This window comes from Heterodontus francisci, chromosome 16 (genome assembly GCF_036365525.1).
Source record: "Heterodontus francisci isolate sHetFra1 chromosome 16, sHetFra1.hap1, whole genome shotgun sequence".
Taxonomy (NCBI): domain Eukaryota; kingdom Metazoa; phylum Chordata; class Chondrichthyes; order Heterodontiformes; family Heterodontidae; genus Heterodontus; species Heterodontus francisci.
In genome coordinates, this window is record NC_090386.1 from 63,111,941 (window position 1) to 63,124,991 (window position 13,051).

Below are 13,051 nucleotides of genomic sequence, written 5' to 3' on the forward strand. Positions count from 1 at the left end.
TAAATGTCATATTAGCTTGGACTGAAGATACGTGTCTTTGTTGCAGAGGTGCCTTTCATACTGTTAGACTTATGACTGCTCTTTCAAAGAGCCAGCACAGGCGCAATGGGCCAAATGACCCCCTTCTGTGCTGTAAGTTTCTCTGATTCAAAGGACTCTTTAGTTCTATTACTGTTAATTTATAGGACTGAAGATAGTATTTTATAACAAGATTACTGTACCAAAAATAAAACTTTAACATCTTCAAAGTGCTAGTTTTTAATCATTTAGATCTATATACCTTCTTCACCAGCCAGAATGAAAAAATAAGCATTATCCATTGTTAAAAATAATTCTTTCGTTTAAAACTGTAAACTACAAATCTGGTAAATGTGCTAAGTTTGGTTTGATATTGCACTTTGAAAATAAAGTCTATGATCATACTCTTTACATGGAAACCTTTATGAAATTTTAATTTTCCAAAAGGAACTCTGGCCTAGTTTACAATACAGTTCTGTCAAAGCTGTGAAGGCATTTCTACATGGACATTATGCTTAGATATTCAGAATGAAAAACATCTGTGCATATATTTCCTTTCTAGAAAATAATCTACCAGCAATAATAATGTTATCAGAAATGGCAAAGTTGGATTTGTTTTGATATAGGTATTTAGAATTTTCATAGCAGAAATCTTCTTCATTTGATAGATACATTCATCTATTTTGTTCTATGAAGACAATTCCAAACACTGTACTATCTATAGACCAAACTGATAGTGAAGCTTCACTATGATACAGGCAGTTTCATATCTGCCATTTAACTGGTGCAACTCACCCCCCCATCATTTTAATTTCCTGATGAATAATTTAGCGCCCAGGTATCTTTGAATATTGAAAGAACTTTTCAGCTTCAAAAATAATTTTTTCTTCTTCACATGACATCTACAATATTGACTTTTGCAAGTTTTTAAAGCTAAGTGTTAGCTAGAAACCATGATTAAAGAAATACATAGACCAAAGAATATTTCTTGATATGCACTATTTTTTGGAATAAGCTACAATTTAAAAAATCTTGTTACATTATTAATTTTGGTGCAGAAATGTTGATGTGGTCCTCAAAGGATTAATTAAGGAAATAGAGCAAATACTGGAGTTCTATAACCAAAATAGCCTAATCTGAACTAAAATAAGCATATCCTTAATGCAAGCATTTTCCTTCTTTGCTTCAAAGATTATTTGTATCCACTAGACAAATCACATGATATAATAATGTAGTTCAATTATGTAACTAGAATCTGTAAATGAAATCCAGGAAGTGCCCTTCAAAGGATATCTCTATGATCCAGAATGTTTTTCTGTCCTTTTATTTGCAAACAAATACTTTCTGCATCTCTCTGAGAGCCCACCATGATCTTGATGTTTAAGCTGGGTGATCAGACATTGTATTTCTCTATAGTCACTGGATAGGCAGAAGGAACTCCATAATGAAAAAGAATAGTATGACAAAATTCTGATGTTATGAGTTAGCTGAAGTTTGCAGGTAAATTTTCCCGTTCTTCAGTGCTAATATTCTATGGACAAGACCTTTATATTTTGGTCAATGTTCTCAGGTTCCTTTCCATTAAACCCTCCTTTAGACTTTAAAGGTAATACTGGCTTGCTTGAAATAGTTTTCCATGCCATGCAAAAAATACAAAGCTCTGTTTTTTGAGGATATGCAATTTCATTTCACAATTCCAGCTCAGACAGCAGCCTGGCAGACCTGAAAGTCAGATGTTGTCATCATAGACAGTGGAATAGACACTTTCACCAGATGTCACATGAATCTCTGGTGAGATGTGGTTGTCTAACTTGTTTCCTGCTTGGTTACTGCTTTTCTTTACTCTATCAGTTACACTTTCCATACTGTACATACAGTTTTGTCCAAAGTGCTTTGCTGAAGAAGCCAGACCAGATTCTTCTAAATAATTTCCATCCTTTCGATAGACATCATCCTTCTGACTTGGACAGTCACTGTTTATGATGTGGTAGCTGAGACATGTTGGTCCAGAAGGGTTCCTTCCATCTAGAGATTGATCTTCTTCATCACTGTCTGCATCAATATACTTCTTTATTCCATCATCATGGAAAGTAAAAGCCACTGGTATAATGTTTTCTGGAGGTTTCATTCCAGATGAAGAAGAAGCTGTTGAAGCTTCTATACCAGGCAGATGTATCTCTGTATGTAACGGGCCATCCATGGGATTAGTGATGCTCTGAGAGCCACCCAGAATGGGGTCCACAATTGCTGATAGAGCTGTTATGTTTGTGTTTTGAACAGTATTGATATCACTTTCCATAAAGTTTACTTTGAGAGATCTAGATTTTATGGGGTTGCCTTGTCTGGATGAGCCTTTATGGCTTTCTACGAAGATGGTGCCATGTTTATCGACTGCAGAGATATAAGCAGAGTTATTAGTGTTGATGTCCAAGAGGTTCTTATGATAACTGTCATCTAGTGTTGTGGCAGTTTGCATACTTGGTGCATTATTAGATGGCAAGATTAGTGATTCTTGATCCTGAATTTTTTCGAGACCTGGGTTTGCATACACTTTATTGGGCAGTATTACTGTAGGACTGTGAGTAAACTTCCCAGCATCAGGAAACTCTGTAGCACAGCTAATAAAGCTGTCAATGCTAGATAGGCTTCTCATATCCACTATTCCTTCTGGTGTGCTTAATAGTGGGTCAGAGGGACCAGAAATTTTCTCCATCTCTATTTGATTTTGCTTTCTAACTTTAAATGTCTGACCTATTTGACTTATGTTCATATTGGGCTGAGATTGTGTCTTTGCCATTTTACTGTACATGTCCTCTAATTTCTGTACATTTAGGTGTTGTGGGCTAACATTTGGGTTGCTCACATTTTCTGGAGAGCCTTTTTCTTGGTATTTAGCTTCAGGAGATTTGTTAGAGCTGGTCTCAGATACAGTCCGCTTTCCCCATTTCCATTTGCTGGGAGATAAACTATTATCCTGCAGTTTTTCATTTTTGCCTATGTTTTCTCCATTTTTCTCAACAATAATATCCATAAGTTCTATGCTGCGCGCAAAAGCATCTTTCATATTCATTGAGACAATGCTTCCATTTCGTTTAGCTCTCTCAAGTGCTTCTCTTCGTTTTATTGCTTTCTCCTGTCTCTTCTGTTCCTTGTAGAACTCTGAGAAGTTATTCACAATAATTGGTATGGGCAGAGCAATCACCAACACACCTGCAATACAACACAGTCCACCAACTATCTTACCCAACAAGGTTTTAGGATAAATGTCACCATACCCAACAGTTGTCATAGTGATAGTGGCCCACCAGAAAGAAGCAGGAATACTCTTGAATTTAGTGTCATCTTCATCCTTTTCAGCAAAAAACACCAAACTTGAAAATATCATTATGCCCATGGCCAGGAACAAAATCAACAGTCCAAGTTCATTATAACTTCGTCTGAGTGTGAATCCTAGAGACTGCAAGCCTGTAGAATGCCTGGCTAATTTGAGAATTCGTAGTATCCTCATAATACGGAAAATCTGAACCACTCGTCTGACATTTTGGAACTGAAGCACACTTTTGTTAGATTCTGTGAGAAAAATAGTGACATAATATGGCAAAATGGCTAATAAATCAATGACATTCAGTGGACCTTTAAAGAACTTCCATTTGTTTGGTGATGACAAGAAACGCAACAGGTATTCCATGGTGAACCATGCAATGCACACGGCTTCTACGTGAGCCAGCTGTGGGTTGTCTGTGAACTGTCCAAATTCATCGACGGCTTGTAGTTCAGGAAGTGTGTTGAGTGACAAGGCAATTGTTGATAGTACTATGAAAAGAATAGATATTATTGCCAAAATCTGTAAAAGAAGAGAATATTTTACCCATTAGAGAGTTCATAAGGTGACATTTTTCAATTACTTCCTTTCTTTTCTATAATACAGTATATCTGAACATGTAAAAAAGATCTGATATTGACTATCGTTAGTGATTTGATGGATTATACTATACTGTCTGTCACAGATATTTGAGTCTGCTTTTCTCAAGTCTATTTTAAAATTCTCTAATTATGACTTCATTGATATGGTAGACTCACAAAAGGCAGTATATGTTCAAAATATAAATAGTCAGTTAAGGTACTAAGGCCCAGAAATAACTGCTGGTGATTCTAATGACAAACTCACTTAATATGTTCTTTTGACATTCCCCTGTCTGAATGGCACCCACAGTTCCCTTGATTTATCTTGATGAGGCCACTCCATACTAGCCTGCTTCTGGAATCACGCACAGTTTGGGGTGCTAAGGAATTTAGATCTCCTTGCTTCAATCCCCAGTTTCAAATAATTAAGATAAACTATAAACATCAATGGCTTCACTATTGATTCCTGTGAATTACCACTTTTGACCTCTTATGATGTCCACACAACTCCATTTAAACCGACTCTTCGCTTTCTCTGGTTTATTCAATCTATTTCAGGAGCTTGCCTCCTATTCTGTTTCTTCCTACCCTGTCAGCCTTGGCAGCATTCTTGCCTTTCAGTCAGAAGCTTGTGAGTTCACGTCCCAGTTATCACCTTTGTTAGATACTTATTTACCACTTTTCACACATTATATTAAAAGGAGCTAGTATGTAGATAACACAGTGTTACCATTTCAGCAATAGTCCGTTAAACATTTCAGACATTGACCTCTTTTGGACATTACTTGATAGTTGTTGCAATTTGAATAATTACAGGAACAAGTCATTTGGTGCATGCTTTGCCATTTTGTTAGCTACGACAGCTCTTTGGGGGATAAGTTCCATGGCCCCCAAAAACTGATTTGGTCGGCCATTTGGCCCCTCAAGCCTGCTCTGCCATTCAATAAGATCATGGTTGATCTTATTGTGTTCTTTACTCCACTTTCCCCCCATAATCTTTGACTCCCTTGCAGATCAAAAATCTGTCTAACTCAGCCTTGAATATATTCAATGACCCAGCCTCCACTGCTTTATGGGGAAGAGAATTCCAAATATTAATGAATCTCTGAAAGAAGAAATTCCTCAGCATCTCACTCTGAGAAGGGAGACTCCTTTTTTTGAATAAAAGCAAAATACTGCGGATGCTGGAAATCTGAAACAAAAACAAGAAATGCTGGATTCACTCAGCAGGTCTGGCAGCATCTGTGGAAAGAGAAGCAGAGTTAACGTTTCGGGTCAGTGACCCTTCTTCGGAACTTCTTCGGCTCCTTTTTTTGAAACTGTGCCCCCTAGTTCTAGATTCCCCCACAAGGGGAAACATCCTCTCAGCATCTATCCTGTCAAGCCCCCTCAGAAGCTTATGTTTCAATAAGATCACTTTTCATTCTTCTAAACGTCAATGAGTATAGGCCCAACCTATTCAACCTTTCCTCATAAGACAAACTCTTCATCCCAGGAATCAGACTAGTGAACATTCTCTGAACTGCTTCCACTGAAATTATAAGTAAGGAGACCCAAACTGTACGAGTACTCTAGGTGCGGTCTCACCAATGGCCTGTACAATTGTACAAGACTTCCCTACTTTTATACTCCATCCCCCTTGCAATAAATGCCAACATTTCATTTGCCTTCCTAATTACTTGCTGTACCTGCATGCTGATTTTTTGTGATTCATGTACAAGGACACCCAGGTCCTTCTGTATCACAGCATTCTGTAGTCTCTCTCCATGTAAATAATATTCTGCTTTTCTATTCTTCCTGCCAAAATAGACAACCTCACATTTTTCCACATTATACTCTATTTGCCATGTTTTGGATCTTCCAAGTGATGTGTGGCACTCCCATCTTTTGGGGGGGGAAAATAAAATCCAGCCCAAAGTGTCTGCAGAGATATATAGATAGGTTAAGTGAGTGGGCAAAAATTTGGTAGATGGAGTATAATGTGGGAAAATGTGAGGTTGTCCACTTTGGCAGGAAGAATAGAAAAGGTCCATCAGGTCCTGCACCTCTTAAAGGGGAGGTGCATTGTGGCTGGAGCAGGTGCTGGCAGTAACTCTGACCTGGGAAACATTGATAAATGGCACAACATGCGAGATAGTGGTCTCCAAGGTTTACAGACACTGCACTGGAGGCCTTGGTGAAGGAGACAGAAAGGAAGAGAGATGTACTGTATCTGCAGAGAGCCAGGACCACCTGCAGACACACGATGTGGAAATCAATGCCAGGCATCAAGCCCCGAGGATCTGGATGCAGTGCCGCAAGAAGTTCAATTACTTCACACAAGTGGTCAATGTTAGTGAATGCATCTTCAAATGCCATATCCCACCAACTGGCACCACTTGCCTCAGACACTGCTGAATGCACCACATTTTCGTTACTCACCTACCAAAAATCTCTATTAATAAGGACCCATAAGTAGCATTCATATATTTCACTGCTCACCCAAACACTTAGCACTGCTGCAATCCTTGTACCCTCATCTCACAGGTTGCAAACACTGGCTGGAATTTTACACCCCCACAAAGAGCAGGAAGGTGGCAGGTGGTGGCGGTGGGGGGGGGGGAGGAGTGAGGTTTAAAATGGAGCGGGAGGCTCTGGAGGCCCTTCCTGACCTACTATCGCCTCCGCCACCACTTTATGCAGGATGGCAGCGGCGATAAACAGCCCGCCCGCCTCGAGCCAATCAAGGCCCTTAAGTGGCCATTTAAGGGCCTCCGCCCGCCGTCACTAGGATTTTACCCTTGGCATGCGGGTGGCCCAGGCCTGAGAAAAGCCGCCTGACAAAAGCTGGCGGCTCTCTGATGGCCTGGGATGGGGGGCCCTCATGATCAGGCACTGTGTGCCCGAAGGAGGACTGCCCCCACTGCCCCAACCACCCTCAACACACAACACACATCCCCTGTCCCCCCAATTGACCACCCTTGCCTTGCCTGGGCTGACCAATCACCGCTGGCAAGGCACCAAAAACTTAGCTTCGTTCTGGGGCTCCCCAACATCTTCTTGATGCTGGGCTGTAGTCCCAGCAGTCGCCACCGCTCCCGGTGGCGCTGCTGGGACTAAGAGCTGCTGACCTGCTGATTGGCCGGCAGCTCCATTAGGCGGGGCTTCCTGCTTCAAGTAGGTGGAAGTCCCGCCTCAGAACAATTAAAGGCTGGGGAACTGCAACATGTGGGTCGGATCCCCCGGCCAGGCAGAGGCGGGTTCGCCACCGACCTTTCAGTCAGTGGACGACTCCCGTTCGCCGAGGGAAAAATCCAGCCCACTGTCTGATATTCAATCATGATAGTTGCATTATCCAAATAGATTGCACAACACTCACTGACATACTTCTGTCCCTCTTGCAGGAGAAAGTGACGCATGACCAGAAGCAGCAGGCGCTAACCAGAGGGGTTTCAGGCACATCTGTATGTCCTAATCCCCTTGAAGGAGATGGTGCTGGTAATTATTGGAACAGCAATTGCTGATGCCGTGCCCAGCGGTAGAGCTGAAACCATCAAAGATAATGGTTTCCTCATACATAATCTTCCTTCACACATCCCACACTCTCTCACTCCACAGTCTCTTTTGATTTATAAGCTGCAGATGGTGTAAGCATTTTACTTTCCCCCCTCACTCACTGCCCCACACCCTTATTCTTGTGCCTTTTCCCTTTCCGATACCCACAAATACAACCTGGTCAGGCAGTGGAAGAACAGCAAGAAGACAGTGATGATAAAGACGCACCGTAACACAATTTCACACTTGCAGCCATCAGCTCAGATTCCAAAACTGCGGGTAATTTAGAGGATAGATTAGAGGCAGGTTTGCACATGATGGGCTGGATTTTGTTGCGCTGGCGGGGCTCCCTTTAAGGACGGGGATCCCAACTCCAAGAGCTGCCAGCCAATCAGAGGGCTGGCACCTTAGCAGTATCAGCAACGCCACTGCTGGTACTGCAAAAGGCCTTGTACCCAGGCCCAGCGCTGGAGCCTGGACATAGGGGAGTGAGGCGGGGTCGCTGGAGCCAGACTGCAGACCCCGGCAAGGAAGAGAGGCGTGGGAAATAGGGTGGGCATTTAGTGCAGGGGAGGGGATTTAATGTCGGTGCAGTTTTTCCCATGGCGGAGAGCGTGCCCAAAACCCGCAGGGAGGTCACCTCGATTTACTGGACAACCCTCTATGGGGCGGAAGACACCCCCCGCCGTTGGTTAAATCCCAGTGGTGGCAGGGAAAGGCCCTTAAGGCTTGAAGTGGCCTATGGGTGGGAAGGCCAGCTTTGGCCTATCCCACTCCCAACAAAATTACATTGCGACGGGAAGGTGACGGATCCTCCACCCCCTGCCTCCTGTCACAATTCTATGGGCCCCCCTGCCTCCGAACCCATTTCCCCGGCCATAAAATTCAGCCTGTGAGACACTGATCACAAGAAGCAAAGCAGACAAGAGGAAAAGTTTTTCACGTGCGATCTGGAATGCACTGCCTGAGAGTGTGATGGAGACAGAATCAATCATGGCTTTCTAAAGGGAATTGGATAAATTGCAGGGCTACGGGGAAAGGGCAGGGGAGTGGGTCTAGCTGAGCTGCTCTTGTAGAGAGCTGGCACAAACATGACGGGCTGAATGGCCTCATTCTGTGCTGTAACCATTCTATGATTCTCGCTCCCTTTTTTTGTTTTAGATCCTATTGGGCCTTTCTCTCCTGTTTCCTCTGCTTCCTGTCATCCAGTCATGCAACCTTTCATTTCTACCCCTTGGCATCTTTGCCCCATCTAATTCCTACCTCAACCTATCACTACTCTTCTGCTGATGGCCCTGGCTTGCATTTTCCTGAATATTCCCACTGCTACTGTGCCTGTCTTGCCATCAACGCACCTGTTGTTGTTTCCTTCTGAGTCACAACTCTAACTGCCCCTTCCTCCTATGCTGCTGACCTTTCTCCCAACATCTTCCCCTCACCATTCACTTCACCCACCACTACCCCCTTGAACTTTGCCAGTTAATCAATCCCTATCCACTCCATATTTTCCTTTAGAATGTCCGTTCACTCGGGAACAAGTTCCTTGCTTCAACAATGTGAATGAATGCACTGGACATCATGGTTTTGACTGAAACTTGACTCATGGGTGACACTCTGCCTCTTACTGAAGACTTCCCACCTGGTTATAGGTCTCACCCAAATCAACATGGACTCCCCCATTACTCCTTATTCCACCACTCTCACCTCTGCATTAAAATCCTTGTTGCCCTATGCTGAGTTTCTCCCCAAGATATCCTCCCTCCTTTCTTCCCACAGGTTCTGCACGAAGTGATTCCTAATCCTCAGGGATTTCAATCCACATCTCAGCTGCCCTTGTTCCTCAGTTTAATGGCGGTATTAATGAACTAACACCTTCATTAAAATAGCAGGCAGGAGAATGTCATAACAAATATGGTGGACTGAATTTATGGGCTCCCCGAGATGGGTTCGGAGGAAGGGGTGGGGGGGGGGGGGGGGGGGGTGGGGCACCCATAGAACTATGACGGGAGATGGGGGGCGGAGGGCCCGTCGCCTCCCCATCGCAACAAAATTTTGTCAGGAGCAGGATAGGCCGACGATGGCATTCCCAACCAAAGGCCAACTGAGGTCCTTAATAGGCCGATAAACAGCCGTTTAAGGGCCTCTTCCTGCTGCTGCTGGGGATTAACCAGTGGCAGAGGGGGCTTTGGCCATGCAGGGAGGTTGCCCAGTAAAATAAGGCGACCACCCTGCGGCTTGCGGCGGGGGTGGGGGGGCGGTGCACGGTGGTGAACCCTCCTCAGTGGGCAATCTGTGGCACATGGACGGCCACCGCTGGGAAAACCTGCATCTCCCTGAACCCCTCTCCCTGCACTAAACGCCCACCCAACCCCCCTCACCAGGGCCTGCCGGTCTGGCCCCGGTGAACCCGCCTCACTCACCTTGGGTCCGGGTCTCCTGTGCTGGGCCTGGGTCCAAGGCCTCTTGCAGTCCCAGCAGAGGCCACCGCTACTGGTGGCACTGCTGATACGACTGAGCTGCCGGCCCTGTGATTGGGACAGGGATCCTGGCACTGGGCTGTTAATTGGCCTGGCGCCGTACTGTCATGCTGGGGGGCTCCAAATGGCTGAGGAGGGGCTCCCCCCGCCTTTTTGTTTCAGCGCGGGAGGCCCCCACTGTCAGCATAAAATTCAACCCCATAAGTGCAGAAAATTGGAAAGTCATTTGTGGGATATGGGGTAGGAAATAATGCCAGAGGGTGAAAAATAATGAAATTCTTCCTTTCTCAGATGCAGTTGAGTGCAGTGAGAGTTAATATATTATTTTTACAGAAAAGATGAATAAGCGCTTTACTGCTACATTATTAATTCCATTCAGATTCTACTGAAAAAGAGTTGCTCTGTGCTGTCAGCAGTGGACTGCATTAACCTCTGGCTCATTGACAGGCCACAAAGGTTTAATAGTCCTTAACAACAGTTCAAAGAATGGGAAATAATTTGACAGCATCTCGTTTATGATTCACACAATGCTCCATAATCAGATGATTGTGCTACCACCTGAGCAAAATATCTCAAAGTGGTCAGAAAGATCCAGAAATTCTATAATATTTTTGATAAAACAGATTAGACATTTAGTATTTATGAATAAAACGTCTACAATAAATTTGGGCGTACTGTCGCTTTCATTGAGACTACATTTCTACTGAATAGAGGTAGCTCCAGTGTAGGTTTGAGCATAACTTCTTCAAAGACATTCAACGGTAGGATCTAACAGGGTTACCGTTATACCGCAGTTGCTAGTCACTTCTCAGGTGGCAGAACTGTTACTCCGCTAACTGTTGATGTGGGTCAGTGACAATAGAGCACTTCACAAGCCTGCTTGGATTAAAGTTGCTAACTCTGGTTGGACATATTCCTAGAGGTGTCATCACATGACCTTCTGCCTCCAGCCACCCAACCCCCACACTCAAGCCACTGGACAGCTTAAATGCCCATACTCGCGGTGCACCACCCTCCCAGGTCAATTGGAAAGTGAATAGACTTTTCATTACCTGATTGGATGATTTCTGACTGTCAGTCAAACAGCCATTTTCCCCCATGTTCAATATTTTTCCAACTAGTAAACAAAAGAATTCCAAGATAATAAAAAAGCCTTTGCTTAGCCCTATGTTTTTCCTCTTGGGTTTCTCCCAACAGTGTCCTGGAGATTAGACTAATTCCAGGAGACTCCAGGACAATCCTGGCGGGTTGGCAACCCTATCTTGGATGCACTTGCAGATTTACACTCCCCAGAGCACCAATTGGTAACAGTAGTGTATAGCTGGGAATGTAGCCCTCGATAAAATTAGCAAAGTAGGCTTGTGAGGCACCCAGCGTTCCAGTGGATTGTTTGGAAACATTTTGAATATATCGTTACGCCAAGCTGGAATTATGCAGCACCTGGTGCAAACTTAAACCAGATGAAATGACAACCAGCATGGATACTCGCACCCTCAGCTTTAAACTGGCAAATGATATTGCCACTTCTGCATTGAGGCATGCCCAAAACAACCTAGTACCAATGCAAAAGTGGCTGTTATTACTGCAGACTTCGAGAAGGACAACAAGTGATAGACATCGCAAGCCTATTTCTCCACATGGATCTGAGATTATTTCAAAGAGTGTGATTCATATGAATAGATTATTTTTCAAACCAAAATAAACCAGCCCACTTAAATAATGTGGAACTTGGAAAGCCTGATTTCATGATGCATTATTCTGATGCAGAGTTAGAAAGCTATGGTCCATAAGTCCATAACTTTCATAGGATTTTTGTAGAGCTCTAGATACGCCGCTTCCCCCAAGAAGGAACCATATGGCATCCGTTAGCGATGGCTATTTGGATACATTGAAACTTGTTACGACTGAGGTTGGAGGAGTGCACTGTCTCCCTCTAGTCCCACTACTCCACTGGTCACAACATATATTTAAAAATGTTTTAACCAGTTATGGATATGGCTAGTTAAATACTTTTATCTATCCGTTTCAGAATACAAATCCATCAACCAGGTTTCTTTAATTCGCAACAAAATTATTAATTTATTATAAAACAAGATTTTTCAATAAAGATGCAAAGCTTATCAACACACAGGTTGAAATATGAAAATATAAATACTTTCCCTTCTAAATAACCCAACACATACGTGCACACACACACACTGGTTAAAAAAAAAATAAAGAATCTGTCTCAGTAGAGATCAACTTTACAAAAACAAAAATACTTTGGCCAAATAATTGTTAATTCTTGGAGACAAAAGGATAAGATATAAAATGTTCCAGATGACTCTCAGTCTGGCATCTGGGTACATGTAGGCGGCTGTCACTGGGAACCTTCTGGAGCAGTTCTGTTCAAGAGACATCGACGAATAGTCTTGCAGGTTTTTCAGGAGAATTACTGCATCAGTGGGTTCAGCTGTTACACTGGATTCTCAGAAGATTTTTCAAAACATGTGGCAAAGGATGAGTTGGGTGGCTTCTCCCTCAGCAGGCTACACACCAACTGAACTCCAAACAATATCCAAAAATGAAACCAAAACTCCTGAGCCATAAACCCAGACATGTGACTTCTCTAAGTCCAAACAGTTCCATAGTCTATAAGGCTCCGGCTGTTTACTTAAATGATGACATGAGACTTCCAGTAAGTGTTTGTTTTTAAACAAAGTCCCAAGTGTCCTTCCAGTGACCCTTTAAAAAAAGCAAGTTCAGCATCTCCTCAGGTATTTTCCACAGTCTTTTACACTAAAGTCCTTAAAGACTATTAATAATGGAAACACCTTTCATGACAACTCAAAAATAAAAACAAAAGTTTACTCATACCTAAAGAGAGACAATCACCACTCGACTACCAGGAGGTGAAATATTAGAAGGCATGACACAAAATAAGAAAAGGTCTCAGGAAAATAAGCTTTTCTGTCATTTAGAACTACTTTAGTAACATCTCCTAGGGGTGAATTTTTACAGGGCTGCTTCCCCTTTCCACTGTTACTTTGATGGATAAGCTACTGAAACCCCAGAAAAAAGAAGTAAGCAGCATTTCTTCAGCCATTCCACTGGAGTTATGGCAGGAGAACCTCTTTAGA

General features: G+C 43.2%; 1 protein-coding gene across 1 annotated transcript in view; it reads right to left on the minus strand.

The window, feature by feature from the left end:
* Positions 1–1,747: 1,747 nt before the first annotated feature.
* Positions 1,748–13,051, minus strand: part of kcnb1 (potassium voltage-gated channel, Shab-related subfamily, member 1) — a 365,065-nt gene continuing 353,761 nt past the window's right edge. The window contains exon 3 of the mRNA XM_068048804.1: positions 1,748–3,862. Coding sequence (XP_067904905.1) covers positions 1,748–3,862 — 2,115 coding nt within the window. The remainder of the gene's footprint in view (positions 3,863–13,051) is intronic.